The sequence below is a fragment of the Pseudopipra pipra genome, chromosome 7 (assembly GCF_036250125.1).
Source record: "Pseudopipra pipra isolate bDixPip1 chromosome 7, bDixPip1.hap1, whole genome shotgun sequence".
NCBI lineage: Eukaryota > Metazoa > Chordata > Aves > Passeriformes > Pipridae > Pseudopipra > Pseudopipra pipra.
In genome coordinates, this window is record NC_087555.1 from 28,802,250 (window position 1) to 28,829,303 (window position 27,054).

The 27,054-nt window shown below is 41.8% G+C and overlaps 1 protein-coding gene across 2 annotated transcripts in view; it reads left to right on the forward strand.

Moving 5' to 3' along the window:
- Nucleotides 1-27,054, forward strand: part of PDIA5 (protein disulfide isomerase family A member 5) — a 100,015-nt gene that overhangs the window by 27,625 nt on the left and 45,336 nt on the right. For both annotated transcript variants that reach the window (XR_010432009.1, XM_064661410.1), the window contains exons 4-11: nucleotides 688-771; nucleotides 1,546-1,591; nucleotides 7,660-7,752; nucleotides 9,014-9,074; nucleotides 12,685-12,752; nucleotides 17,150-17,241; nucleotides 17,346-17,417; nucleotides 21,839-21,975. Coding sequence is in view for 1 of the 2 variants with exons in the window: in XM_064661410.1 (XP_064517480.1) it covers nucleotides 688-771; nucleotides 1,546-1,591; nucleotides 7,660-7,752; nucleotides 9,014-9,074; nucleotides 12,685-12,752; nucleotides 17,150-17,241; nucleotides 17,346-17,417; nucleotides 21,839-21,975 (653 nt within the window). In the remaining variant the exon portion in view is untranslated. The remainder of the gene's footprint in view (nucleotides 1-687; nucleotides 772-1,545; nucleotides 1,592-7,659; nucleotides 7,753-9,013; nucleotides 9,075-12,684; nucleotides 12,753-17,149; nucleotides 17,242-17,345; nucleotides 17,418-21,838; nucleotides 21,976-27,054) is intronic.

Genomic DNA, 27,054 nt, shown 5'->3' on the forward strand with positions numbered 1-27,054 from the left:
TCAGTTTGAAGACCACCTGCACCAGGTCTGTCTGCTGTTATATCTTCCTTCAGGAGCTGTAGCAGATGGTCTTTACCTCTACTTGCCAGGTGTGGCTCCAGGACACATCCTTCATACCTAAAATGAATGAGGTTGCTGGGCCTGGGGCTCCAGAATTTCAACTGGTTTTTGTTTTCTGCCTTTTTAAGGCTAAACACTTGTGATTTGGGCTTGGACATACCAGGAACATGGGTTTTTTTGGTTTTGTATTATCTTCTGCCAGATGTAAAAGCTGACCTACTTTTTCCCTTTGAATCTTTTCACAAATAGTGTTCTTTGACCATCACCCTAACAGTAGCATGGGCTTACTGGAAACTTGACTTCCTAAATTTTGTGTTAATCCCATGGACAGAAGATCTGCTGAAGTACTTCGACATGTTGGAATGAGCTGCTTTTCTATTGGTTAGGGCATGGCTTTGGAATGTGATTTTAAAACAGTTCACTGTGTTCTGACCAAGCAAACAGAGAAATTAAATTGACTAATGCAGCTTTTCACAATGCTTGTTCTACAAACTTAGCTAAACAGCTTCCAAATTACTGTTAGTTGGAATTAATTGCTGATAAGGAAGCACAGCAATGAGTTCTCAGAACTGAATGCATTTGATTTTCTTTTCTGGTAACCTTTCTTCCAATATATGTTTTTTGCAGTGATACTGAAAGCCGAAAATTATGCAAGAAGATGAAGGTAGATCCTAATACAAAGGAGAAGGGAGTGGATTTACTCCATTATAAGTGAGTTCTGGGATGGGGTTTGTAGTTCCGAATTGTTGATTCCCCCATTAGAACTGTTCATTCTCCTTTCAGCTCCATGTTGCTGCAGCATTAAGATGACTTATTTTTTATCCTTTGATGTGGGAAATTAGTTGCCATTTCTTGAGTTTGCAAGTGTGTGTTGTGACAGAAGTTGAGATAAATTTATTCTTTGTTGAATAGAGTCCACTAAAACCACAAGCAGGGTCACGGAGAGATGTCCAGTGGACTAAAACTGCCCAGTGCACAGGACTGATGCCTGAGATTTGATCTGTGTTGCTTTCTCTGTCACCTGGCTGCTGGCAGTGCCTGCTTGGCCTTGGACAAGTCGTTTCACCTCTCTGTGCTTTTCTGACTTGAGATAGTGCTTCGTAAACTAAGTGGAGAAAGACAAGTATAGTGAGACAGCAAGAGATTTTCCTCCTGAAAATAATAGGAATAGGAATACAGTTAGGTGCACCAAGAAACTACATCTCCATCTCCAAAAATTATGCCTTGGTAACTATTCTTGTTTAAGTGTCAGGGAGGAAATGGTTTACTAGGAACCTGTTTGCTTTACACTCTCTTTTGCGCCCTTCCTTTTCCCTTACTCGTGTTTTTTGCCACCCTTAAATTGCTGTACTGTAAATTCTGCTTAGTTCTGTGGCTTGGGTGGGATAATTTTGTTCTGGCTAGTGGGAAGTGAGGAAGAGCAGCTGTGTGATTTCTAGTAACGCTCCCGTAAGTTAACACTATTCCCCACTCCTTGTTCAACAGGGACGGTGCATTTCATACTCCATATAACAGAGCAGTCACATTGAAGGTAAATTTAAATATTTCCTTATTATTCTTTTGCTTTTGCTAGATATGGGTGAGACATTTGTGGATTAAAAAAAACAGGTGTTGGTATGTTTTCATGGTGAAAAGGGAGGGGGTTAATCTTCATAAACAGCTGTCAGAATGGCCTAAGGGTTTTCATGTGTAAACATGTCTGCCAACCACAGATCTGGGAAAATTGTGGATGATTTGAAAGACTGAGCCCATGTTGAACTGTAAGGTAAATTGTAAGTTTACCTGCACTCTATTAACAAATAAGGATTTTCTTGTTTTGATTACAAGGTGCTCTTAGCGGTAGTATAACTAAAAGTATTAGCTGATACTGCATTTTGATAAGGAGTTCTCTGGGATTCTTAGATTGTGTGTTTATAAGCTTTAAAGAGTGCTGAGTGGCATTATCTTTGATTGGATTGTGGAACTGCAGTTCCTGTGGATGTGCTCTGAGTGCATCAGGGATAAAATGACCTTTCTTCTTCTCCAGTGAATCTTGACATAAAGCAACAGAAAGCAACGTTCTCTGGGCAAGGCAGGAGAGAAGACATGAAACATGAAATGAATGCGTAGATATTGATGATTGCGGAAATAGTGAACTAAAAGCACAATGAGCAGGCCAAAAGTGTGCAGCTTTCCTTTGCAAAGCCCTGGTGAAGCACTGAGACTGTACTTACGTGAGGCTACAGCCCTGCAATGACTTGGCTTCCAGAAATCATTGCTGTCCAGCTCTGATGCCCGATTCCCATTTCTCTTCCTCCTCCAGCAAACCCAGGCTCTGCACCATCATGGGTCTTGTGGAGGCTTGATGACATCACCCCATGTTGACATAATTCCATGTATATCCCCTTTCTGGTTTGTTCAGGGGGCTGCCCTGGGATGGAGGAAAGCCTTTATGAGATGCTGCATGAACCTGAGTCTGCCAGAGAGGCTGTTCCTAAGCATGCTTGCTCTGGACCTTGGTTTTACAGCCAGAGTTGTAGCGTAGCTAATGGGGGACTGTCTTGGAAGTGTGCTCTGGCTTGAGTTAATTCTACCTTCACTTGGAGCTGTCAGGCAGGATTTGCCTGAGGTGGGGAGAATGGGGCTGTATATATTCCCATCTTCTGCAGTAGAAATCTTGCCTGGAACTAGGAAGGGCAATGTTAGATACCCAGCCTAGTCAGCAACTGCCTGAAGCTGCTTCTGTACTTAGTGAGGAAATGCAGCTGGTGATTTTTTTTTTCCTTGGTGAGTGGTGGGCAGAGAGAGACTTGCTAGTTGCCTAAATTTGGGTGGTTTGAACAATACATGACATGTCTTTCCTACCCTCCATAAAGTGCTGCAACCAAGGCTTAGTGCTGTGACTTCCTTACAGATCAGATCAAGTGGAAAGCACCTGCAGCACTCCAGGGAGTGATGGGCTGAGAGGCAATCATAGCACAACAGGAATCCGATTGTTTATTTCTTCAGTTGCTGTTTTGTGATGAGCATTTCCCCTCTCCCTTTTGCCCAGCCTGCTGGGGAGAAGGAAGCAGCATCCCATGGACAGGGAATAGGGGATTCTGTTGGGTGTTGAAGAGGGATTTTGCAGCTTCCTCGCTCTAGAGACTGTAGTCTTTCTTAATTTAATTGCCCCCGTGAAACCAGCCACTAATGATTTACAGGTTGGGCAGTGGGTCAGAGCTGGGCAGTGGTCATATAACTCAGCTGAGTGTTTACTTGTTCCACTGCTGGCAGCTGCCTGAATATTTTCTGTATTTCTCCCTCTATTCCACTTCGTCTCCATGTTTTCTTCTGTTGAGCCAGTGACCTTTGTTTCTCTCTCTCAGCTGTGTTTGTCAGGAATCTCCCAGTACATACAAACAGCGAGAAGCAGAGCAACACAGTTACTTAGGGTATCATACTCATTTTACAGACGGGTGGACAGACTGAAGAACAGGGAGATTAAAGGATTTGTTTCACTTCATTCAACAAATGTGTGGCAATAAAACTTAGATCTTCTTTCCAGGCATCCAGTAGACATATTACTATATGTATGACATTTTGGAGAATGACGGACGCAGCCCTGAAGAACTGTAAAAGGATTCTTCTGAAGTAATCAGCAGTTTCATACATGTGGCTGATCCAGCTGATAGTGTACTCAGGTTTTTAAGAAAAGCTTTTCGTTTCTTAAAGTAACTAAATTCTTATGTAATTAGCAGAGATGCCCTTGTGGGTTTACTGTTAGAAAAATGAGGAATAAAGAATAGCTCAGTGTTCACAGTGGGGGGAAGCTACTTAGCAGTCAGAACCTCCTGCTTCTGAGACATATGTTAGGATCTGAGCTATTTTGGATATCTAGTAAAGGGGGATGGAATGCGAGAGAACAAAGTTCAGTGATTCAGAATTATTAGGAATAGTTTTAAAAAATATCTCCAGTTCTTTGCAGAAGGGCTTAGGTTCTCACCGTACTAAGTGGCTTGTCAGTGTGAAAGTTGGAACTTGTGGGGGGCAATGAACAAGACGGGGAAAGAAACTCCAGCAATGCTGGAGTAATGTAGATTGTTGTAATGGGCTTTGAATTGCCAGCTGGACAGTGATTGGCTTGAAAATATAGGCCCTGTGCTTAACAGTACTTTCTGTCAAATGATTAGGAACAAAAAAGGAAATGGTATTTCACCTTGAGTCTTGAGTCCGTTTGGTTCCTTCATCTTGTATCTTATGTGAGATTCTGGTTGCCACACCAAGCGAAAGGTGTAGAAGTACTGCAGAAGGACAGAGAGGCTGATGAGAGGCACAAACAGCTTGAATACTTCTGTGAAGGTCCTTGCGCTTGGAAAAAAAGGAGGAGATTCTGATCGATGTTTGTGTAACTGCGTAGCTTAAAAAAGGCAGTGATTACCTCCTTTTTCTCTAAACTTGTGTGCAAACAATGGCATTTGGGGAAAGTCTTGGAACTTGTAGCTGCATATTGCAAAAGCCAAGAATTAGGAGTCTTAAAAACAGTTGTATGTAGTCATAAGAGATAGATCCATTGATAGTTAGCAAGCACAGAGGTCCATATACAATAGCTGGTGCAGAGTCTATAAATTTAATCACTTTTGGCCAGAAATTGAGAACATATACCAGTGTATGCTATATAAGAATGGTACTAGTATGTCTTTTCCCCAAGTATCTGCAGGCATCTGCTGTTGGAAACCTAAGCTTAGATCAGTCTTTGATGTAACCTGGAACGTCTGTTCATATTGCTTTAGCCACACCATATCCTAATCCTCAGTAGTGCCATAAGGCCAGAATCCAGGCTATGTTTATTACATGATGAAACCTTTTCTGGATTACAAACTACAGGGGGAGTTTTACCCTCCTCCTAAAATGGAGAAAACTCATTAAAGTATGAATCTGCTCGGGACTAGCAAAGGGAATAGACTAACCCAATAAATTGGTCCTGCTCTAAACTCTGAATCTGTTTCAAGTTTGCTGTTGTAAGGAGTGTGTGTCTGAAATCGAGGCAAGTCTTCTTATTAGCATCCCTACTGCATGACACTTCAAAGGAGTGAAGAGTACAGGGATGTGTTTCTGTATACTTTTCTTTCAGATTAAAACTTAGGTCTGTGTATATGATCACCAGTTCTCCTGTTAAAACTTGCTTGCTTGTAGCAGCCATGTCCTGTATTCTGCTGAATTGATGTTTAAGATTCAAAGCTGTCACAGCGGTTCAGGCAGCAGGTTACAGCCCATTGTGGCTCTGTGGGGTCAAAATAAGTCCTGACCATATCACTGCAGGACAGGAAGGTAACTGGTTCTCCAGCACTAGGGTTGCTGTGCCCTGGACCTTGCTGTGGTCTCTAACCCAGCAGCCTGGGGAGCAGTGCTTTTCTGTGATTAGAAAGTGCTGTGGTTTGTTTGGGTGTTGTTATTCCCTATTTAAAGCAATATGGGAAGTTCTCTTCGCCACATGGAGAAATGAGGGCAAGGCAATGCACTGCCTGCTCCTGCCAGAAGACATTACACATCTAATTTTTTCTGTCTTGGCTGAGAGGGAAAGGCTGGATGAATTAAATCTCTTTAATCCCCCATCCTCTAACCGCATCTGTTTCTACATGACTGAGCTTGGCATACAGGAATTCTTGAAACTAGCAGAGTCAATTACACTCATTAACTGTTTAAAATGTTGACCCCCCTCTCCTCCCTTCCAGTGTGTAGTTGAGGTCTGTGCAGAGGGAGAGTGAGCAGAACTTGATGCAGCTGTCCTAAAGGTTGCTGCTGTTTTGTCCTCTTCTTTCCTTTCCCCACATATTATTAGTCTTCCTAGGACATCATTTGGGATGTTAATGCCTCTAGGTTTAGAGTTTTTACACTGTAACTTCATTGTAAATTACTTGATTTTATATTTCCCCCCCCCCCCCCAGCTAGCTCTTCTCTCTGCTAATGCCATTTTAAAACAAATTTCTTCTTGAAGTGTTTGTGGCCCTAACACTACTACCTCGCCCCTTAGGTCTTCTAACTGTGTATATTAAGTGCTTTGCATGCTGTCTGGTGACTGATGTATGCTGCCTCTTTTGATAAGACGAATCTCTTCAATATTAACTGTGCAAGTAGACAGAAATAAAAATGCAATAAGTGGATCCTGCCGTAAGCTCCGAATCCTCACGAGCCTTGCAGTACCGAGATGCAGGAAAATGAGCTGAACTCCCCTCCCTGTTGATAAGCTGGTGGGCTGTTGTACCAGAACAGCCCCACCAAAGGCAGAGAGGCAGCAAAAGTGTCTCTGAGACTGTTCCAGCAAGTGGCATGTGTCACCAGGAGTGCTGTTCACCTGCTCTTAGGAAGGCGGAATACCACACTTAGGCTTTTAGGCGGATATTTTTGGTGTGCATTAGTATGTGCTCAGCTCTGCTTTTCAGTCATGGGCTGTTTTGGCAAATTATCACATGGGCTGAAAAAGCTTTAATGAAGCTTTTCTTTGCTCCAGCTCTGTGTGAGCTTCCTTAGTGCTGTGGCAGCATCGTCCACTCACTCTTACACTGAAGGAAGCTCCTCAGAGACCTCACTACGTTACTGGTGTGGCAGAGATCCTGTCTGGGAGTGGATACACACCTAGAATCAATGCCATAGAGGAAGAAATGGGGTCAATATGAGTGGTGAATGAACATGGAAAACCCGGTATTGTTTCCTAGAGCAGAGACACCAGAAGATAACAGTGATAACCCTGTGCTTCCATGTACAGCTGAAAATGGGGGGCAGTGTGACTGCCAGAATCCATGGAGAGCATCTCATTGACTTAGGACTGGAGTTTCCTTCAGGCTCAGGCTGAAATCAGAGCCATCAGAGCTTATTTCTGTATGATAAAGAGGGTATCTGTGGTCTGTGATTGTTGGTTGCATGTCAGTCAAGTAAAGCAATCACAAAGTACATGTGCAAATGTACTCAGCTTGTTGGATGTCGGAGCTGCAAAATCATAGAGTCTGGTACTTCCTAATTCTCCTGTCACATTTGCTTCTTACTCTCCTACTTAAAAAAATCCATTGAGTACACTTTCAAGGTAGATGGGTCACAGAGGAAACTATTGGTGGATTATTCTTCCTTTGACCAAATAAGCAGTTTGATCTGTAAGTATGGAGTTCATTACTTTTGCTCACAGCAAGTATCAGTGTGCCCTCCAGCTACTCCTGTTGGATTCAAAGGTTACTTGGATATGGTGAAGGGCATGGGAACCTGACCTCTGCATAAAGAGAAATCTTTCCTGCTAACCCAGGGAGTAGCTGTGGAAGATCCAGTACCATTGAAAGAGCTCTCTGAAGGATGCTTGAAGCTACTCTCTGTGTTTTGGTCCACTGCCACGCTGTTTTCCTCATTTTTATAGTGGAAGTGGGAACTGATAAGTTGGAATATCAGTTATGAGGAAGGTACGCACCCACGTATCATTTGGTTCTGCAACCAATTGGAGATTTGTGCTAATCTGCATTAGAGCAGATGAGAATATGAGCAGAAAAGCAAAGGCACTGATTGGATGGGGTTTGCATGACAGCGTGGATTTGAGATTGGATGTCTCATGGTTTCCAATAGTTTTTCTTTAAAAGCTTTTTTCCCTATTTATTGCAGTCTATGGTGGCCTTTCTCAAGGATCCAGAAGGTGCTCCACTATGGGAGGAAGATCCTGAAGCCAAAGATATTGTGCATGTTGACAGTGAAAAGGTACATTAGCTGGATACTCCGTTGTTTTATAAATATATGGGATGAAGGGAGTGTGTGTGTTTGTATTAACTCATAGTGAAACACCATTATTTCCTTTCTTTGGAAGGGAGGTTTAAAGCTCTCAAACTGTTTTAAGTGATTTGACAAAGTTTGTGGGTTGTGGTATCTGTAAAGTCCTCTGCTTCCCTCCTTCCTCTCCCCTGCATGTGGTCATGATATCAGTCTGCCAGCCACACAGCAAGTACCAGAGCTTGTGAATGGTGTGGTGGAAGAGCCCTGTTTGTCTCAGGGAAGTGTAGCAGCTTGCAAGATGCAGTCACTGCAGAGTGCAAGCAGGAGGTAAAACGCTGCTCTTAAAACTGCAGGTTGTCGTTAAACCTCGGGTTCCCTCCTGTGCCTGAGGTCAGGAAGCGTGGAGCAGGAAGCAAAATAAGATCCAGATCTTGAGGGATTTAACTTTATACAGTAACTGTCCTCTCTTAATGTTAAGTGGGAAAGCAGCGAATATGATGAAACTACCTTAAAAAGCCAGTGCCACCAGAGAGTTACCCATTATATTCTTTCTAATATAATCAGCTTGGTCTTTTGTATTACTTTTCTAGTCTATGGATTTTTTAAACTTTAATTGATTGGACTCTAGCTGGTATTTTGTAAAGGGCTTTTTCAATTTCCTAGCTTTCATTTTTAATATTAGAAATGGTTATTTTGACATTCAGTTTTTGTAGGAAGATTAATTTTTAATGTTCACCCTCTGTACTCTATTACAAGGCTTCCAAGGGTTGCATTCAATTTGAAAACTTCATCTAGTTTCTCTATCATGCTGGTGCTGAAAAATCTTTTTGTCATGGCATCTCATAGCTTTGGCAAGGTTTCATAGTGTGAAAACTGAACTTGTTTTGTTATTATTGAGTCTGACTTTTTGAATTACAGTATGGATTTTTGGATGTGTCAGCGAAGAAAGAGTTTCCAGTCAGAGATTCTGCAGTGAGAGCGAACTAAAACATACAACTTCCACTGGTCTGGGATATTCAGCAGATATTTGAATCTATAATACATTTTGTAATCTTCTTTCAAGTAAAAATTGAGTAAGGGAAAAAAAAAATTGAGTCTTGTCTGTTAGGAAAGATGATCCCTTTTCCCTCAGATAAATGAGCCTGTGTTCTAAGAATACATATATTAATCTTTTGAAGTTGTAATATAAATAATAAGAGGTGTCATTTGGTGTGGGTCTGGTTTTTATTTTCTTTGGTTCATTCACTAGGAATTGAGAAGGCTTCTGAAGAAGGAAGATAAACCCCTTCTGATGATGTTCTATGCCCCATGTAAGTAATGCAGCATGTCCTGTCACCTCTCTCTCCCTTCTCCACTGAGAGATGTCTAGAAGTCTGCCTAGAAGCTTCACCTGTGCTTCACTAATATCATCTTGTGCTATCTTTGTCATTCAGCTCCTTGTGTTGTTCTGCCTGTTTGTCCTCAGCTTTTTCCCTGGTTTTCCATTGCCTCTAGTCTTGTCTCTTTCTCCTGTGATGATGACTCTTACTCAATGTTCTTTTAAGCAGTTGCTTTCTGTAATTTTGTTGCCCATTGTCCTTTCTAGATTTGTGTTGTACAAAACAGAAACACTGTATGCTGCAGGCAGAGGGAACAGTGCAGTGGTTGGGAGCAGGACTGTCCTATTCCATCCAGGAGGCACCCTGTGTGTTCCTACCTACCTTGGCAGCAGTAACTGAAATACAAGTGGGGTTTCAGGAAGAAAAGAGAAGAGCATGTTGGAGTCACTCATTTCTTTTGTGACCTTGACCTTGTATTGCTGCTATCTTGTTATTTCATTGGCTGCTTGTTCCTTAATTTTGTTGATTTACAACTGCCTTTTTGTGTTCCCTGGTGACTGCTATGTGACAGGCTTTCCAGCTCCTAAAGGAAAGACAGTGTTGCACTGGAGTTGTTGCTCAGCTGGAAAGTAGGGGAGCCATGAGAAGGGAGTAAATGTGTGACCTAAGCTAGAAAAGCCTCACAGCACTGCCCTAATAGGGAAGTTGTTGTTAGGTACTATAAGCAATTCACCGTCTGATTCTGTTTAAAACTGTGTCCCATGGCAGCATTATCTGGTGTTTCTCGGTGTGTTTTCTCTTTAATTACTGCCTGAAATGCCAGTCTGCCTTTTTTGTCTCATCTGAGTACTGCCAAGATGGCCAGGATTGCCCCAGACTTACTTTGATTCATCACTAAGAGAATGGTTTTTCTTTTAATTCAATCACTTGTAGCTCTGTGCCCTCAGACTCTGCAGTGGCGGGGTTCTGTGTGTCCTGGTTTAGTGTGTGGTTGTTCCCAGTTGCTGCTGCTGCCTTGGCATCAGCAGGAGACGACACGCCTGCTTTGCTGTAAATCACCCCTCTGGGGAGAGTTCAGCTGCAGATGTTTTCACAGTTTACCTGTATCAGAAATAATTGTTTTCCACAACTGAGTCTGTTCCTGAAATGTGCCTTATCTAACCCTTCGTTCTCTTTGAACCATTCCCCGAGAAACCCTCCTCCTTCCGGTTTCTCTTCTTTTGAAGTGGCAAAACACCTGCTAGTTTTCAGTGCTGTAATACTTCTGCTGCTTTCTAAACTGCTCTGAAGGAAGTCTACTTGTAAGGTTTTTTTCCTCCCCTCTGATTTCTCAGTTTGTAACTCTCTCATCTTTTATTTAACACACAAGACCTTCTGGCTTGGTTTTTGTCCACTTTTTTTTTTCTTACTCCTTTTGCTGGAGACAGAATACATCCAGCAGTTGCATTAAAATGAGGGCTTCAGGTAGCTGAAGTTATTGCTTACATACAGGTGTTACCTTTCATAACTGGGAGCAGCAAATCAAGACTGGTCACTAAAAGAAATTCTGCTTTTCTTTACTTGTAAGGGGTGGCTCGGGGAGGTCTTTGGCACGAGACGACATCAGAGGCTTTGTCTGGGAAGCTATGGAGAAGACAGCTGCCTTATTTCTCTGCTTTGTTGGAAGCAGGGGCTTTAGATTAATTGTGGCAGATTCATAGGAAACGGGCCCTTTCATTACATACTGGTGCAGAGGGAGATGAAAGTGACTGCAGACTTAAATGTAGTTTCTTTAATATTTCAGGAATGCCTGGTCTGGGCAAAACGACTCAGAGCAAAGGCATGCTTTCCTCAGAAGATATTACCTGCCATTTGGAGACCATTCACTGTACTTTCAGACCTATATTACAAAGTCAGACAGCACTAAAGATGAAAAATTAGGTATACTTATAGGCATTCAGATTTATTTGTAGTTAACTCTATCAAAGAAGACTCCTGCAGGAAACTCTGGATTTGGTGACAACAAGGAGCTGTTTATAACATCATTAAAACAAGGACTTTAAAACTTAAGGTGTTAAGTAGTGGAAAAACTAATGTGTATTTAATTAAGCTCTTCCTTTTGAGACAAAACACAAGAAGAAAGAAGAAAATGAGTTTCTTGAGGTTACCCTTTTTATACCTGTTGAGTGGTATATATATGTGGCTTGGCAGTATCCTGAACAATATAACCCAGAAATAGGTGGACAGGAGAGGGTGTACTGAAGTGGATTTGGGGGCAACAAGTTCGAGGCAGCAGCAGAGCTGGGAACAGAAGGATGATAGGAATGATGGCTGGATAGAGGAGACTGGTATGTGCGTATGCTCCAGAAGGCATTTCAGGGAGCAGAAAGAGGATGAAGAGGGGAAGGTAGGGAAATCTACTTTGTGAGTTTAGGGTCTGAGGCTGCTGAGGAGAGAAGTAGGGGATCCAGAAGATGATGTTAACAACTCACATATTTTGATGTCTGTCCAGTGGTTTGAATGAAGCTGCAAAACCTCAGTGGGCCTTAAATGAGTGGTCTGTGCCCACCAACAAATTGTCATTTTGACCAGCACTAATTTAACAACCTCACTGTCAGTTTGAGCAGAGAGACCAAAGGTGGAAAGACCACAGAAACAAGAACTCTCTTTCCTCTTGTTAAAGAATGTTCTTTCAGGCATGCTGATGTGATTCTAAACTGGTGGTTGCAAAATCTGTTCCTCCTTTCTGGAAGATACTTTCAAAACTCTTGTAATCTTCACCAGAACAAGACAGTTGACTGCTGTCCTATGGTGGACCCAAGAGTTTCCACAATAAGCATCTGGAGGGCTTGGCTCCAACTTCCTTTCTTTCATGCTGTCTGCACTCCTGTCCTTTCCCATCTGCATGCAAGGATTTTACTTGGCAGGAGTGAAAACTGCTGCTTACAAGGTGATTTACTGCTAATCTGCTTAGCACTGCACAGCGTCATCAAGCAGCTCTCAGCACACTCCAGCTATACATTGGTGGTCTTCCTCACACCCAGTTTGTCTTTTCCACAGCTCATTATTGTTTCTTACAAGGGCTGTTGCTTTTGAGTTATGTCTTCTCAATTAACAGAGCACTGTTTAACATTTGATGCCTGTGTAATGTGTTTAGGAAATGCATCTCAAATTAATTTCAAAGCCTTGTTAAGCTGGGATGAATCCTGGTACCTCCCCCTGTCCCTTAAAACACCAGAAATGCATGAAGCTTTTTGTTTGAGTTCACAATTATGACATCTTCTGTTGACTTTTGATATGTGTGTTTCATCTTATGTTCTCTTCTGGGCTCAGCTCAGAGCCTCATGAATGTAAGATGTTGTTACTCTTTTCAAACTGGGATGAGAAATGAATATGAAAATGAAAAGCATGAAAAATGTGCAAAAATAAAGGCTTGTAAGAAGAAGTAACATCCTTAGAAACTAATAATCTAATAATGTTTTAGTGAAGCAGATAAAGAATTTTGATTTAAATTTTTTAAATACAAAATACTATTTCATATGCTTTGGAACATGGATACTGTGTAACAGGCTGAATAGAGTTGCTGGCATGTTACTTACTTAAGCAATTTCTTTTTTATCAGGGTGTGGTGTTTGTAAGAGAATGATGCCATCTTATCAGCAGGCAGCCACAGAACTGAAGGGTAAATATGTAAGTGAGAAGATTTATATGAAATTTCAAAAATCCTTTTAACACTTTTTTTTTTTGGTATTTAAACACACAGATATTTATCAAATTCAAGAACTTTTAGGCAAGTGAAAACAAAACAAAAATTAATGACTCTGTTCCAGATCCCTTGAGGATTCTCTCTCTTGGTTTTTATTCTTTTAAAACTTTGGAAAATGAAGTGTTAACTCGCGCTTTAGATCCAGTGTCACTTTTGCCGTGGAGAAACAGGCTCTGACACTATATAGATTTATGTTTAGCCTCTAATTTGTGAGTTTGTAGGCCTTTTGGGCTCATTTTGTTAAAGAAATATTTGCCATAATGGGTTTCATATGATGTTTCATAGCAAGGTCAGGGATGGATGCCCTTATAGCAATTATTAATCCATTTTTTTAGTGGAGAATTAGTGTTAGGAGAAGGGGATTGTCTGCACAAGCTACTGGTTACCCTCCTTGCCACTAAGCATTAATAGAGTCTTACAGTTTAACTATAGCTCTGTCAAAGTTAGCACTGATACCAGGTTGATATGAAAGTCAGTTTTGACTGTAATGAAGTCCATCAACAGCAGTCACAATAATTTAGTTGCCCCTTTGTACTAGTGAGACGTATTGATCTCTCTAAACAACTCAAAGGCACTTCCCTAGTTGAGGTTTTTTGTGCTTAACGTATAATTTGTATGATGCCAATAATACATGAAGGACAAAGAAACAGGATCGTTGTTTCATGGCTTTAGCAGGATTTGGTCTGATCCTACTTGTTGGATCATTCACTGTTGAGTGTACAGGTTTCCTTTGGAGAAAAAGATGAAGCACTGCAGTTCATTGCTAGAGCAGCCCTGGCCATTCCTGCTCATGACAGCCTAGTGCTGTCAGACTTCCCGACATTCTCCAAACTAGTTGTTTTTCCGAAGTGTTTTCTCTAAATCCTTGTTTGCTTAGGACTGAAATGAGTGGGAGTTATTCAGGTTTATTTAGGACACAGTACAACCCTTGAAGATATTTTCAAGAGTGTTTCTGTCTATCCAGGCAGCCCTCTAATGCCATCTCCTCTAGTGGAATGTGTGCTGCAGTCCTTGGGGAGGCACTTCTGCCTTGCGTGGGGGTACATCGTGAGGTGTTGAGTGAACAACAATTAGCAGTGTAAAGATCACCTACAGGGACAGTGCCAGTGCTAGGCATGGTGCAGAGCGCTGTGTTCTCCTACAGTTGTCCCTTCCTTGTCCGTGTGCAGCTCATTTTATTAAATTCAGACCAGAGAATTAAAACTCTAGATCTATTCTAGTTTGAGTATTTCCTTCCTCATTGGAAATAGTTTCTGTAGATCCAGGCTAATCCTGCATGGTGGAGGACAGGGCTGGGACACAACTTTTTGCAGTGGAGTGCTGTGGTGCAGGATTAGTTCAGAGAAAAGTCCAGTTATGGCACTGCCACCTGCGTCTTTCACAAAAATCAGTCTGTGTATCAAAATTTGACCTAATTAGCTTCCTGAGTGGGACGTGTACACAACTTGCCATTTCTAAAGTTAACTGTGCTGTACCCATCATAAATTATTTATGGAGTACCTTAGACTGATGTTGACTTCCAGATCAGACTTTGCTAGAAAGTTTATGATTAGTTTGGATGAGCTGAAGGTTTGGCCTTTTAATCTGACCTGTCATTAGTTGTCAGGATGTGCCAGGCTCAAAAGCGATTATGGCTGTTATATAGCAGGAAAATTAAGCGCAGTATTGCCTATCTAAGAGGTTGTAAAAATGAAAAGGTGAACTGTACCTCTCGCTGTTTTCCCTTGGGACTAGTTGTTTCTTGTCCCAGGACTGTTACTGAGAGGAAGGCACAGAGGTATTTTCAGTTTATATTCTGGTTAGATCTTGCAATTCCGTTGCACTCAGTGCAGAAGGAAAAAGGGTGCCAAATCAGAAGAAGTGGGCTTATTTCGTCATTGGTGTGTGGTGTTCCTGTGGTTAGAGGGTTGGGTGGGCTCTGGTGAGTGACTGTGACTGATGCACTGTGGCCCCAGAGCAGGGAGAAACTGGTGGTCAGCAGAGCACTTCAGCATCTTCTTAATGCCCATGGACTTCATGAGTGTGCCAGTTCTGCTCAGTAAAGACCAGCTTGAGAATATGCTTAAGAGCTTTCCTCCTTTGGTGCTTGTCTTTTTTTTTTTTTTTTTTTGGAGCAATCCCATGAAGAAAACTGTGAAGCAAAGTAGAGGGTCACAGTCAAGCAGGAATGGTCAGAAGCTGTGAAGACATGGGGAGGGAGCTAGGAAAGGTTCAGAGCTGGTTTAGGTTATAGGTAGCTTGGTGGAGAGCAGGTAGGTGTTGAAATATGTCAAATGTCACTGCAGAGGTGAAAGGAATAATCTGATCTTCATTTCTGCAGTGGCTATTACAAGTGGTAATGGTCTCAAATTGAAGCTGGGGTCATTCAGTCATTTGCTAAAAGCAGATGAGCTGAACATCTGGCAGGAGGACCCTGGCTTTGGGTAGTAGGTGTGTTTTGGTGGTTTCTGACAGCCTGATATTGCATAATTCTGTGATTATAGGCCAGCTATAGCTGTTACTTTTGTCATTAAAAATGAATCCCACTGCAATAGTTTTTTTGCTAATTATGCTTCATAAAGTGTATGAACACCAGAATGAATCCAAGTTATTGACTTATATCAATCACCATTGGATGGACACAGTGAAATTGTAGCAGAGTATATGAAATGGCTGGGAATGCCTATTTAAGACCTTGGAAATCCTCTGAAAGTTCACAGCAAATGTGAAATCTGGTAGACTGGTGTTTATTAGGGAATTAGTTAAGAAACCTTGTTCTTGCTTTATAAAACAACCACTGTATCTTGATCCTATTGCATTTACCTGCCCTTAGGCGGTGGCATAGAGGACAAGGAAAAGGGAGAATTGGGTCTAGATAATCTCATATGAATTAAATCAGTCTGGTTCTGGGAACTACAAGGAAAATTCAAAGTGAGAGACTTGACCAGCAAGTATAAACCCTATTACTGTACTTTGCTCTGTTAACTTTATCCTTTCTCAGGATAGGGAAGAGAAAACGAAGTATCTTTTTGTGACTTTCCAGCACATTCTTAAAAAAGGCTGACCTTCAAATGAGGATTTTCTGCTTTAAGATTTATTTCATGCTGGCTCTGAGCACATTTGGTTGGTCTGTGCAGTTTGCTGCAGTCGGGAACATGGTATTAAATTCTGATGTGGCATTTCAGCTGGAAGGAGAAAATCCTGGTTTTGGAGAGGGAAGGAGGAGGGGTTTGGATTAAGACCCTGCTGCTAAAATGATTTAAGCCATCAATGCCATTAAACTAAGTTAATCAGGAAGTGGTATCTCAGCAACTCTCTGGTTGTAGGTTTGACAGTAGAACAACCTCTGTGTGAATTGCACACCCACAAAAGCTCAGAATCAGTCCCATCTTCCAATTTTCAAGTAAAAAATATTTGGAAGACATTTAGAAAGGGCACAGAGTAAGTCACAGGACACGATATAAGTCACAGGAGCCCTGAACCTGAAGCTCAGGATGAAGGGCTGTTGAGGTGGAGGATGGGTTGGGGTAGAGGTAAGGAAAGGGTAAGAGAGGGGTTTTGTTTCACATGCTAATCTGAAAAGCTACTATGCTTCTGTGCCTCTCTTTTGATATCTGTAGGACGAGGTTAATTCTTAACTTTCATTATAGCCTACCAGTCACGTAAGTTAACATATTTAAAGCATATAAATGCCATGTGATATTTCCTGAGCTCATGGAAATAGGGCATACTTTATTTTCACATCAAAGTAATGCTGATTTCCCCTTGCCATTCAGTAAGTGCATTTTTGAGCTGGGATAATGCCAGTGCTTGGTTGGTTAGAGCTTCTGGACATAAGCTGAGACTGTAAATTCATTGCTGCAGTGGAAACTAGAGAGCTGAGGGTGGAACTTCTTGTCTCCTAGCTAATGTTTGGATGTGAACTAAGAAGTGTTTTTTCCTGCTTGCAGAGGAAGAAAAGAAAAAAAAAAAGTGATTACACTTGTAGCTTAAAAGCGAAATGCACAAAGAAGAGTACAAATAGTGCAATTGAGAGAATCCCTTTAGGTGTTTCTCTTAGTGGGTGAATAAAAAGAAACAGAGATGCTTCCAGAGCAAGGAGAAGGTGACATGCTGACTGGTGTGTGTTTCCTCTGGATTAGACTCAAGTATTGTTCTGTTCCCCTTGCACAAAATCAGAAAAGCTTCAGTGCCTTTTACAGAGATCCTCTTGCTTGACAGCTGTATGAATGAAATCAGAATCCGTCCAGATCTTATTTGTTTTTACTTAAACCTTCAAACAAATGTTGTGATATTCCTGCTGTATTGTAAGAATCAGTAAGATTATGCTCTGTTTTTCCAGGTTCTTGCGGGAATGAATGTTTACTCTGCCGAATTTGAAAGGATAAAGGAAGAATTCAATGTCCGGGGATATCCTACAATCTGCTATTTTGAGTCAGTTATGTTTTGCTACTACTTTAGAGATCATACACTCTTCTATAATTGCATGTTTTTATCTTCCAGGGCAAGGACTGAACCTTGTTTTGTTGCTTTAACAGGAAAGGAAAGTTCCTGTTCAACTTCGAGAACTTTGGTGCTACTGCAGCAGATATAGCAGAGTGGCTGAAAAAGTAAGGCATTTAACTTCATACACTCCACCTTTTATGTACTCTTCATTATTTACAGAATGTAATGGTTTAGGAACAGACATCTCTCCCTCGTTCCCTCCGCTCAGAAGAGCAAACAAAACTACCCCACTGAGATCAGCTAAACTCATACAGAGAGATTGCCTAATGTTTGGTTTTTAGCATGCATGCCTTTCATTTCACAATTGCATTTTGTCTATAACGGGAGACTGACGGTGGACCAAAATAAATGCAGATGCACAGATCTCAGCTTCGTTAAAAATGCCAGTGATCTTGGGTGCCTGAACTTAATACCTCACAAAGCGTTTGACTTCTGTTGTTTTATTAAAAATGTATATACCAAGTGCGCAGCTCTTGTTGGTTCCTCAGCCTTTAGCTGAAGCCTTTAAAGTGTCTTGCAGAGACAAACTGAATCAAGACACCTCAGACAGGTAGTCATTTTTACATCTTTGTTTCCTGTCATGGGGCGAAGTATTGAAAGCATCTCGTTCTACCTAAAGATCGCTATTTGCAGTCATAAACATTTGGGGGGTTGACTGAGCCTGTGGGACTAGCAACTGAGAGACAGAGACACAGGAAGAGTGTGCAAGTGTGTGTACAGCTGCTCTTTAACTGGTGCTGATCACCACATTGTCAGTGAAGCTGAGAGAGCAGCTGAGAGAGCTAAGATAGCCTGATGTTGGAGAAATCCCGTTAGCAGTGAGCCCTGGGCATGATGTCATCTTTGTAACCCTCCCTTGTTTGCTGCAATCACAGAAACAATACTGAAATGAAGCTAATAAAAGGAAACAAACACATGGGAAGGAACAGACTGTTGCAAACTATTGTAATAATACAGCTTAGCAAAATTGGCTCAGAATAAATGTATCTTACTTTACCAGTGGGACTATGATGGGGATGTCCATATGGTTAGCAGGTAGCCCAGGGTCTTCAGCAGCAGTAGACTGAGTGCTTCAGGATTTGGAACCCACAAATGAAGTGACAGCAACATTTCTGTTTGCATCAGGAGGCATGTGTACTGCCCAGACGATCAAAGAGGAGGAATTTAGCCAAAGTCTTTAAGCCTCATGTAGTCGATTAAATCTTCAGATGTGAAAGAACAAGATGGCAACTCCAGCAACACTAAGGAGATGATCAGCCCTGGGAGCAAGGATATGCCTTCATCACCTGCACTTTGTTATGCTTCTCAGTTCTACAAGGATGTGGTTATCTCTTGGCTACCATATGTGAAACATTAGATGTTTGGGGTGTTTTTTTCCCCTGTCTGCCCGCATAATATCCAGATAATCCCGGTAATGTGCAGCGCCTTTATATCAGTGCTGTGACAGCAAGTGAACACAGCTACTGGAGGCAAAGCAGAACAGCTGCAAGCTCTTTCCAATGATAATCTCTGCTAACAAGCCACTGTGGGCTTTGGCTGATATTTCAGCAGTCCAGAGCTAAAGACAGCTGTTTGTCCTCACTTAGTGCATGCTTATTAGTTTCCCAAACGATGATCTGAGCAGTAGCCTTGTGCCTCTGTTTTGTATAATAAGTACAACTTTTAAGGAAACTGCATTGAGAAATTATGTGTACTTACGTTTTGCCAGTAATTGATGCTGCAGTTAAAACCATATATGGGGTAAATCTGCTACATACATAATATTATATTACTCTGAGGAAGCTGCAGTACAAGTAGTCAAATGGTATGGCAAGGGATTTAGGAAAGCCAAGGACTGTAGTTAGAGAGCTACAGGGTGTATAGGCTGTGTTTCAGAATAGTGTAATATTAAAATCATATAAGGAGGTCACACTGATGCAAGATATTGCTCTGGAGCAGGGGCAAGGCAGGGCCATGGCAAGGACAGCCAGTGCATTTTTATACTCTGCACGCATGTGCTGTCATCATGGATTCTCCAAAGCAAATCCAGCAGACATTGAGCCATATGAAATGGCCTATTTATTGTGGATACTAGGTACACTGCAGAAAAGCAGCTCTTTTCCTTCTCCCCCTTCTTGGTTTTTTTCTCTCTAAATGTTACTGGCAAAGTCCTGAAAGTCCTGATTTTGGGGGGAGGACATGATATGACCTAGTGAAGGTTAGAATTATTTAAATTATTGAAAGGATGTTGTCCATGCTTTTCCCTCTCAGGACAAGAACTGATAGTTTGGAGGGCTCCAACTCCTTTTTTTTTTTTTTTTAATCTACTTATTGAAGGTGCTTCTTTCTTGTGCTGAAGTGTGCTAATGCATCAGTCTTACAGACACTTAACCTCTCTCTTCTTTCTAATAGGCACTGGCTACTGTTACGTAGTTTCAGATGTTTTCATGAGATGCTAGAGACAAACCATCATACAGCCTTAATCTGACACACAGTAACAGTAGAGGTGCTATCTTGTACATACCGCTATTCTTTTTGTTAAATCTGATACACAGCTGTATCAGCCGAATGGTAGGTAAGAGAGACAACTTCTTACTGCCTTCAAGAGCTGCTTAGTTTGTCTTGCTGTTTTTATAGATTCCTCTCAGGTCCTTCTTTAGCATCAGCTACTCTGTTAAATCAAGAACTTGTTCTGTGCTTTTAATTGAATTAGCTTTTGATAACTCTTCCGGACTTCTGTCATCCTGATCAGGTGTTGGATGTGCCTTGTGTCAGTTTTAAATAACATTTTAGATTTTGCTTGTTGCTTCCTCCAGGCCTTGAGGTGTTTCTTACCCACTCCACTGTAGGCTTATTAGCATGCGTAGCATTTTAAATTGGGCCATTTGAATAAACATCCCGTGCCCTGCTTTTCTAAGTGCTGACTGAAATAGGTCATGCCAGGTCGTGCTAACCACATTCTCCCAGTGCTTTGTAGACACTGTGTCCATGTTCATCATGCTCTGCCTACTCAACCCAGCTCCCAAATCTGCGGTCGTGTCGTGATGTTTTCTGGAAAGCCTTCACTCTCCCAGGATACCTGGAGATTATTGGTCTCTTACAGGCTTGGCAACAAGCAAACTGATTATCTGCTAAGCTTTTAGAGAGCAAACTCCTGCGGACGGGGACCCGCCTCTTTGTCTCTCTCCCCTGCTTGGTCAGGTGCAGCTTCAGTCTTTGCTTTGATGTTTGCTTCTCACTATATTTATCATATAAGCAGCAGTTTAAGTGTGCATCACAGTTTTGCATGGATTGCTTAATATCCTTGGATCATACCCATTGCTTACGTCAACAGAATTTGCTGTCTGAATCTGTGTATCTCTCCACTGCTTTTTTTATCAAACTAGACTTTCTGCCTAGAAATGAGCAGGGCAGGATAAACGAGTTATCATCTGTTTGCCATTCCTTGTTCCAGGCAGATAACACAATAATACATTTTAATCAAAAATAGTAAATCTGTTTTCACCAGAGGTGGGGTCAAATCCAGACCTGTACTTTGCCAGAGAATTTGGGGAATTTGAGGGGTATTTGGAACTCATTACTGCAACTGCAACAATAAAATAGCTTCAAAGTCTAGCACCCATTGTTGGTGTGTTTGGGTATCCTTTCTGTGAACATTGCTTTATTAAATAAAATGTCAATTAGCATAGTTTAGTTCACAGCTGCCAAATTATCTTTTTCTTGTACATTAATAAAAGCCAAACCCAATTGTTCAGTGGGATGGTGAGCACTGAACTGGTCCAGAGGAGCTTAGGTTCAGTTTCCAGACTTGCCACTGTGTCTTTGAGTAGTCTCTGTGGCTCTGATCCATCAAAGACAGTTAAACTCATGTGCAATCATACTGAAGTTGGTAGAACATAACACCTTTATGTTAAGTGTGCAATTGAGTAGGTTTGCTGAGTTAGGCCTACAAGCCCACTGAGAGGGAGGACAGAGAGATGCTTCTCTGGGCCACAAGAGCTGTTCAGGGTAAAACCATGTATTCCTGGGGAAATGGTGTGTGTAGCTGGCTCATGGTCCCAGCACTGCACCTCCTTCCTTCTCTCTCGGCCCTAATCATGCTGTCAGTATCCAAGGTGACGGGTTAAATTGGCTGTTTCTGCTCACTACTCTTTTCTTTCGTTTGCAATGACTTCTGTGAACTACAAAGTACGAATGCTGTGAGAAAGGGAGCATCCTGCTGAGAAGAGTGAAAGAGTGATAGAAAATGCATCTGATTTCTATAATGTAATAACTAAGCAGTCTGGTTATCTCCTGTCTCCATCCCCTTCCATTGCTGATCTGTCCTCATGAGCTTCTTTTGGGTTTTTTTTATTCCTCCTTCAGTTTTATCTGCATTTCAGTGCTTGTGATTTCTGGGTGGTACAATTAGAGAAGCTGTTCAGTAGGGTTGGTGTGTCACACATGTGTGAACATCTGCACAAAGTGGTTCCTTACAGTCTGACCTGCCAAAATGACTGCTTAGCACCAGAAAGCTACTTTTAAGCTCTGTCTGTTTGTCTTGTAGCCCACAGGCACCTCAGCCACAGCCTCCAGAGACTCCCTGGGCAGATGAAGAAAATGTAGTTTATCACCTGACTGATGAGGACTTCGACAAGTTTATAAAAGACCATTCATCTGTGCTAGTGATGTTCCATGCACCATGTGAGTTTGTTTTCTCTTCTGTACTCTGAGCCAAATGCTTGCTGACAAAATCAGTGATGATTTTCCTTGGAAGTTTCACAGAACCTTGAACTCAGAGTCCAGGCTTTTCTTGTTGTGATGATTGTTAAATACAAAAGGCATGAAATGTTTGTGAAGTTGCTGACTTCACATTTAGGATGGGGATGTGCTGCTGGGAGAGGGACACTTTGTAGGCTGAGTCAAAACATAATTAAAGAATGTAATGATGCTTAAATAGTTAGAGGACTCATCACTTTACAGCATGATTTCCCATTTTCAGCTTCTCTTCAGTATTGTTTGCTTTCAAAGCACAACTCTGGTTGATTGAACAACTCGAGAACCATGAGCTCCTGAGTTCTTGTTCTTGGCTGCTGCTGTGTTGTTTTGAGCATTTTCACTCCTCTGCCGCAGTTTTTCTGGCAATGCCAGAAAACTAGGTCTAAGTTCAGAAAGTCCCCAGGCCTTTTTAAAACTGATGCAGATTTGGTGGTGATACTACTTACTATTCTGGTGAGAATGCACTGGGCTGATCTTTTTCATTGCTTGAAGTTTTAGCTTGACCAATAAAATGCAGTGGGTTGCTTTCAGAAAGCTGTTCCAACCACATTGTCCTGTATGGTGTTGGGTGGAAGAGTTCATTAACCTCTTTGTTCACTGTGGATGTAACTTGTTTCAGCTACATAGCTGGTTCTACCAATTGACTGTGTCTGCGATGGACAGTTCAGGTCGAATATGCTATGCTGGGTAATACACAGCTTCTGCCTCCCCTTACTGCTGTGCTGGCAGTGGCACTTGGGTGAGATGTTCATTTCCAGGGGCATGGATTTAAAGGTTAGAACTCTGGAGGCAGCCTGTGTGCTCACAGCTGAGGGTCTTGGCACAGAGGCTGAAATCCTGTTTCCCTTTAAGCCAGCGGGAGTTAGCTCCAAAATACCTTTTTGAAGGTCTGCTCATAAGACTCATTTGAAAAACATACCATAATGAGTTTCCTTTGCCCAATGAAATGTCTGAGAATTTGATCCTCTGAAGCAGGTGACTGCTATTTTGTCGCTGTGTTCACTGGATTATTTGTACTAATGAAAGTGGGACCGGAGATTAATGCATGGTCTGAAAAACAAAACACAAGTAGCAGAACTGATGGAGCCTGGTTTGCTCAGGAGTTATCCTTCATTACCCAAATCCTTCCTTCCCTAGATTTCCATGCACCCCAGTGTGCAAGTGACAGCATGGATTGCTGCTCCTCAGGAGCTGTACGCTTGCTGGTTTGGCTGAACAACTGCTGCCAAACAGACATGTAATTCCTAAATGTCTCTCCTTTCCCTCTCTCTGCACAGTGGTATGGGGTGTGTCCCCTCTCTCTAGCCCTGAATCTCTGTATGTTTACAGAAATTTAGTAGTATTTAAAAGCTTTGCCTTTTTTTGAGTTTGTAAATGGGCAAAGGAATCCAGTCATGTATTTGGGAGGAGGAAGAAGGGGAAGAAATAGACAGTTGGCCCTGCAAACCTTATTCCTTTAGGAAGCCAGATGAAAAATAGGTTAATGTATACAATTACAATCAGATTTTCTAGTAAGTTCAACTTAGTTATAAACCTTAACAGGGTTCTGTTTGGTTTTTAGGGTTTTTTTAATATTTTATAGAACACAAATAATACAGTTTTAGGAATAATGATATTACATGACCTATTTTGAAGGAGGGGCACTTCCAGCTAGGTATGTTTTGTACTAGGTGGCATTCTGTACCAAGGTACAGCAGTACTTTGGCAAATGCTGTTTTAAAAGTAAATCAAATGCCTAAATTGGGCTTTTGCAGTCTTCTGATAACATTTTCCAGCTTCTCAGAATTGGGATAAAGAATATTCCTTGCCAGAACAACTCAATTTTAAATGTAGCTTGAATGTTTGGGGCATTTTATTTACATTCAGGTGGTAATCGTATTGCCTATGTGCAGAATCCAGCTTGATCACGTGTAAAAGATCTGTGTTTGTAAGAATCCTCTCTGGGCATCCTCAGCAGAGTGTGCAAGGCTTGCAAACTAATTAATGACAGACAACTATCATAAACAGTTATCTCCATGATTAAAAGCTCTTCTCTTAGCACTTCGTAAATGTGTTAATGGAGTCACCTTATGAATATTAGGAGATAAATTACTCCAGTAAAAGAAGCAGACCAGCAAACATCTTACTTGTTTTAACCTTGGTGGCTCAGGATGAGAGAGTTTTTTCTAAAAATTATGTATTAATAAAAAAAATGTGGAAACAGATGTGCAAAATAGCCCATAACATAGGATATACTTCTATGTAACTAAGAATAAGCAAGGGGATTTCTATACTTGCCTGGAATTAGCACGTACTTAAAACCCTGTGTCACCATGCAGCATACATGTGACTGGGAGTTTTTCTAGCAGACTGTTGGGGTTTAGCCCCAGCTGCAACTCAGCCCCACACAGCCACTTACTCGCTCCCTTGTGGTGGGATGGGAGAGAGAATTGGAAAAATAAAGGCGACAAAACTCATGGGTTGAGATAAAGAATAAGTAAAAGCCATGCACAGGCAAAACAAAGCAAAGAATTTGTTCACGACTTTGCATTGACTGGCAGGTTTTTGACCATTCCCAGGAAAGCAGAGCTCCATCACACATAATGGGGACTTGGGAAGAGAAATTCCATCACTCCAAATGTCCACCCCTTCCTTTTTCTTCCCCCAGCTCTGTGTGCTGAGCACAACACCATATGGTCTGGGATATCCCTGTGGTCAGCTGGGGTCAGCTGTTCTGGCTGTGTCCCCTCCAACTCCTTGTGCACCCCCTGCCTCCTCACTGGTGGGGTGGGGTGAGGAGCAGAAGAGGCCTGGACTCTCTAAGTGCTATTCAGCAATAGCTAAAACATCCCTGAATTACCAGCACCGTTTCCAGAATAAGTCCAAATCATAGCTCTGTACCAGATACTGTGAAGAAAATGAACTCTATCCCAGCCCAAACCAGCACACATACACTCAATCTTCATGAGAAGCTATTTCATTAGAGGAGAATTATTTCAGTGAGGCTTTAATTGCATATTCAGGTGGCCAGTGCATTAATAGAGTGTAGTATGAAAAGGCGTGCAGGAAATTGGCAGCTTTTTATCCGCACCGTGCCCCTCAAGTGCTGAAGATACAGCTGAACCAAACAGAACCAGGTAAAATACCTGTGAACTGCACAATTAGACACTGTGATGAATGTGGCCAATTGGGTCTCCATGCCTGTGGCTACTAATGATCATCCCCGAGGACCACGCTATAATTATTTACAATCAGTTGCACTTACTGACCCAATCAAAGGCATCGCAGCATTTTGTGTTTCTGCCTGGCATAACTAAGTTCACGAGAGCAGCTGCGTGTGATTTGAACACATCAGGAAGGTCTGCAGCATGCAACTTTCACCTCTTGAGATCAGAGGCCTCATACATTTTGTGCAATAATGTATCGCAACCATTAAACAGAAGCTGGGCTGCTTCAGGTCGTTACTGCCGGCGCTGAGATAACGTGGGTGAGCGTGGGTGGGCAGGATGAGTTCATCCTGCTTTCGTTTTGCAGGTCAGTAGGGACACGAAGCAGGATTTTTAACCTTCTGGAACTCCTTTGTAAAGCCCTTAAGAGGATGTTCAATAAATCTGAATATTTAGCATAGGTAAAAAGCGACCCAGACAGTCAGGCTCTGAAGGAGCTCTCCCTCCCCAGCCATCTGTGAGGGGTGTGCAGTGTTGTGCTCCTTACTTAAGCATTTTGCTGAAATTTCATAATTTCTGGTGGTGAGCTTAGTGTTATCCTGGATTTATCCAGACTGGAGTTTTGCAGGCATCTGAAGTGTTTTTTCATTATGGTGAAATGAAAACGGAGTTCTCCTGCACTATACAAGAGAACAAAGAAACGTCCCTCTCTCCCTAAGGATTTGGAGTTTCTGCTTGGATTGATCATATTTGGTAACATGAGATAGCAGAGCTACATTAGCAGGCCTATTTCCAAGCCTTTAACAGAGGATTTTTTGCACCAACTAGAGCTATTTCTGTACCATAACATAGCTAAAGGCACTCATGCAGCTTATGATAGGCTTCTATTAGCAATGACAGTAAGGGCTCCATGTCAGTATGTGCTTCTCGAATAACTGTGCCTACAGCTGATCAATTTATTTAGATGCCCAAGATGACAGCTGGGTTCTGAATGTCTCTAAATATGGGTTATGCTGCCAGTCAAGTGTTGTTAAATGCTTTAGTGACATGGGGACTCACTGGGACTTTAAATGCTCCCGAGTCACTTGAGCACAAGAAAAGCACCCTGTTTGTGTTTTCAGTTTCCCCATCAAACTGTTTGCTGAGTCAAATGCAATTTTTAAAATAATTCTGTCCAAAATATTTGCCAAATTAGTGAGTGTTGTAGTCTTTCTGACTCTGTTGTGTCAAAGGGATAAAAACCCCACACACTTGCCTTTCTACATTTTTCTTAGCATTTTTCTCTACCCAACCAAGTCACTGATAAGTCAATTCAAATGCTACTGAATGGTGATTAAAGTCCAGAATTGGAAGTCAATTCAGGAATGGATTCTAAAAGTGTCTGATTTTCATGCACAGGCGTTACTTTCATTATGTTTTGTTAACACAAGTGACATTGCCGACACTTTAAAACGTACCTGTTCTTGCAGCCTGATGCAGAATAATGTCCTGGCACCACTACAAGCTGTAGCCTCCCTGTGTGCCTTCAGCAAGCACAGATCTGAGTAGTCTCTGATGCTAATTGGTAGTTGTAGTCAATCACCCCTGTTTGCTTGGGGTTGCTTTGCCCCCTTCTCATACCCCATCAGCCAGAGCGAAGTTTGTGGTCCAGTACTGATGCCAGAGGTAACAGAGGAGAAAAAGGTGCTTTGGCTGCACTGTTAGTGTGAGTGTCCATTTGCTTTTTAAAGGATTAAAGTATTAAAATCTTTTTCCTGCAATGTTTTTCCTTGTATGTGAGCTTAAATTCATGTTAAACCTGTGCTCTTCCCAGGCCTCTTCATAGGCTACATAAGCTGATTGCAGGACTTAAGGTTAG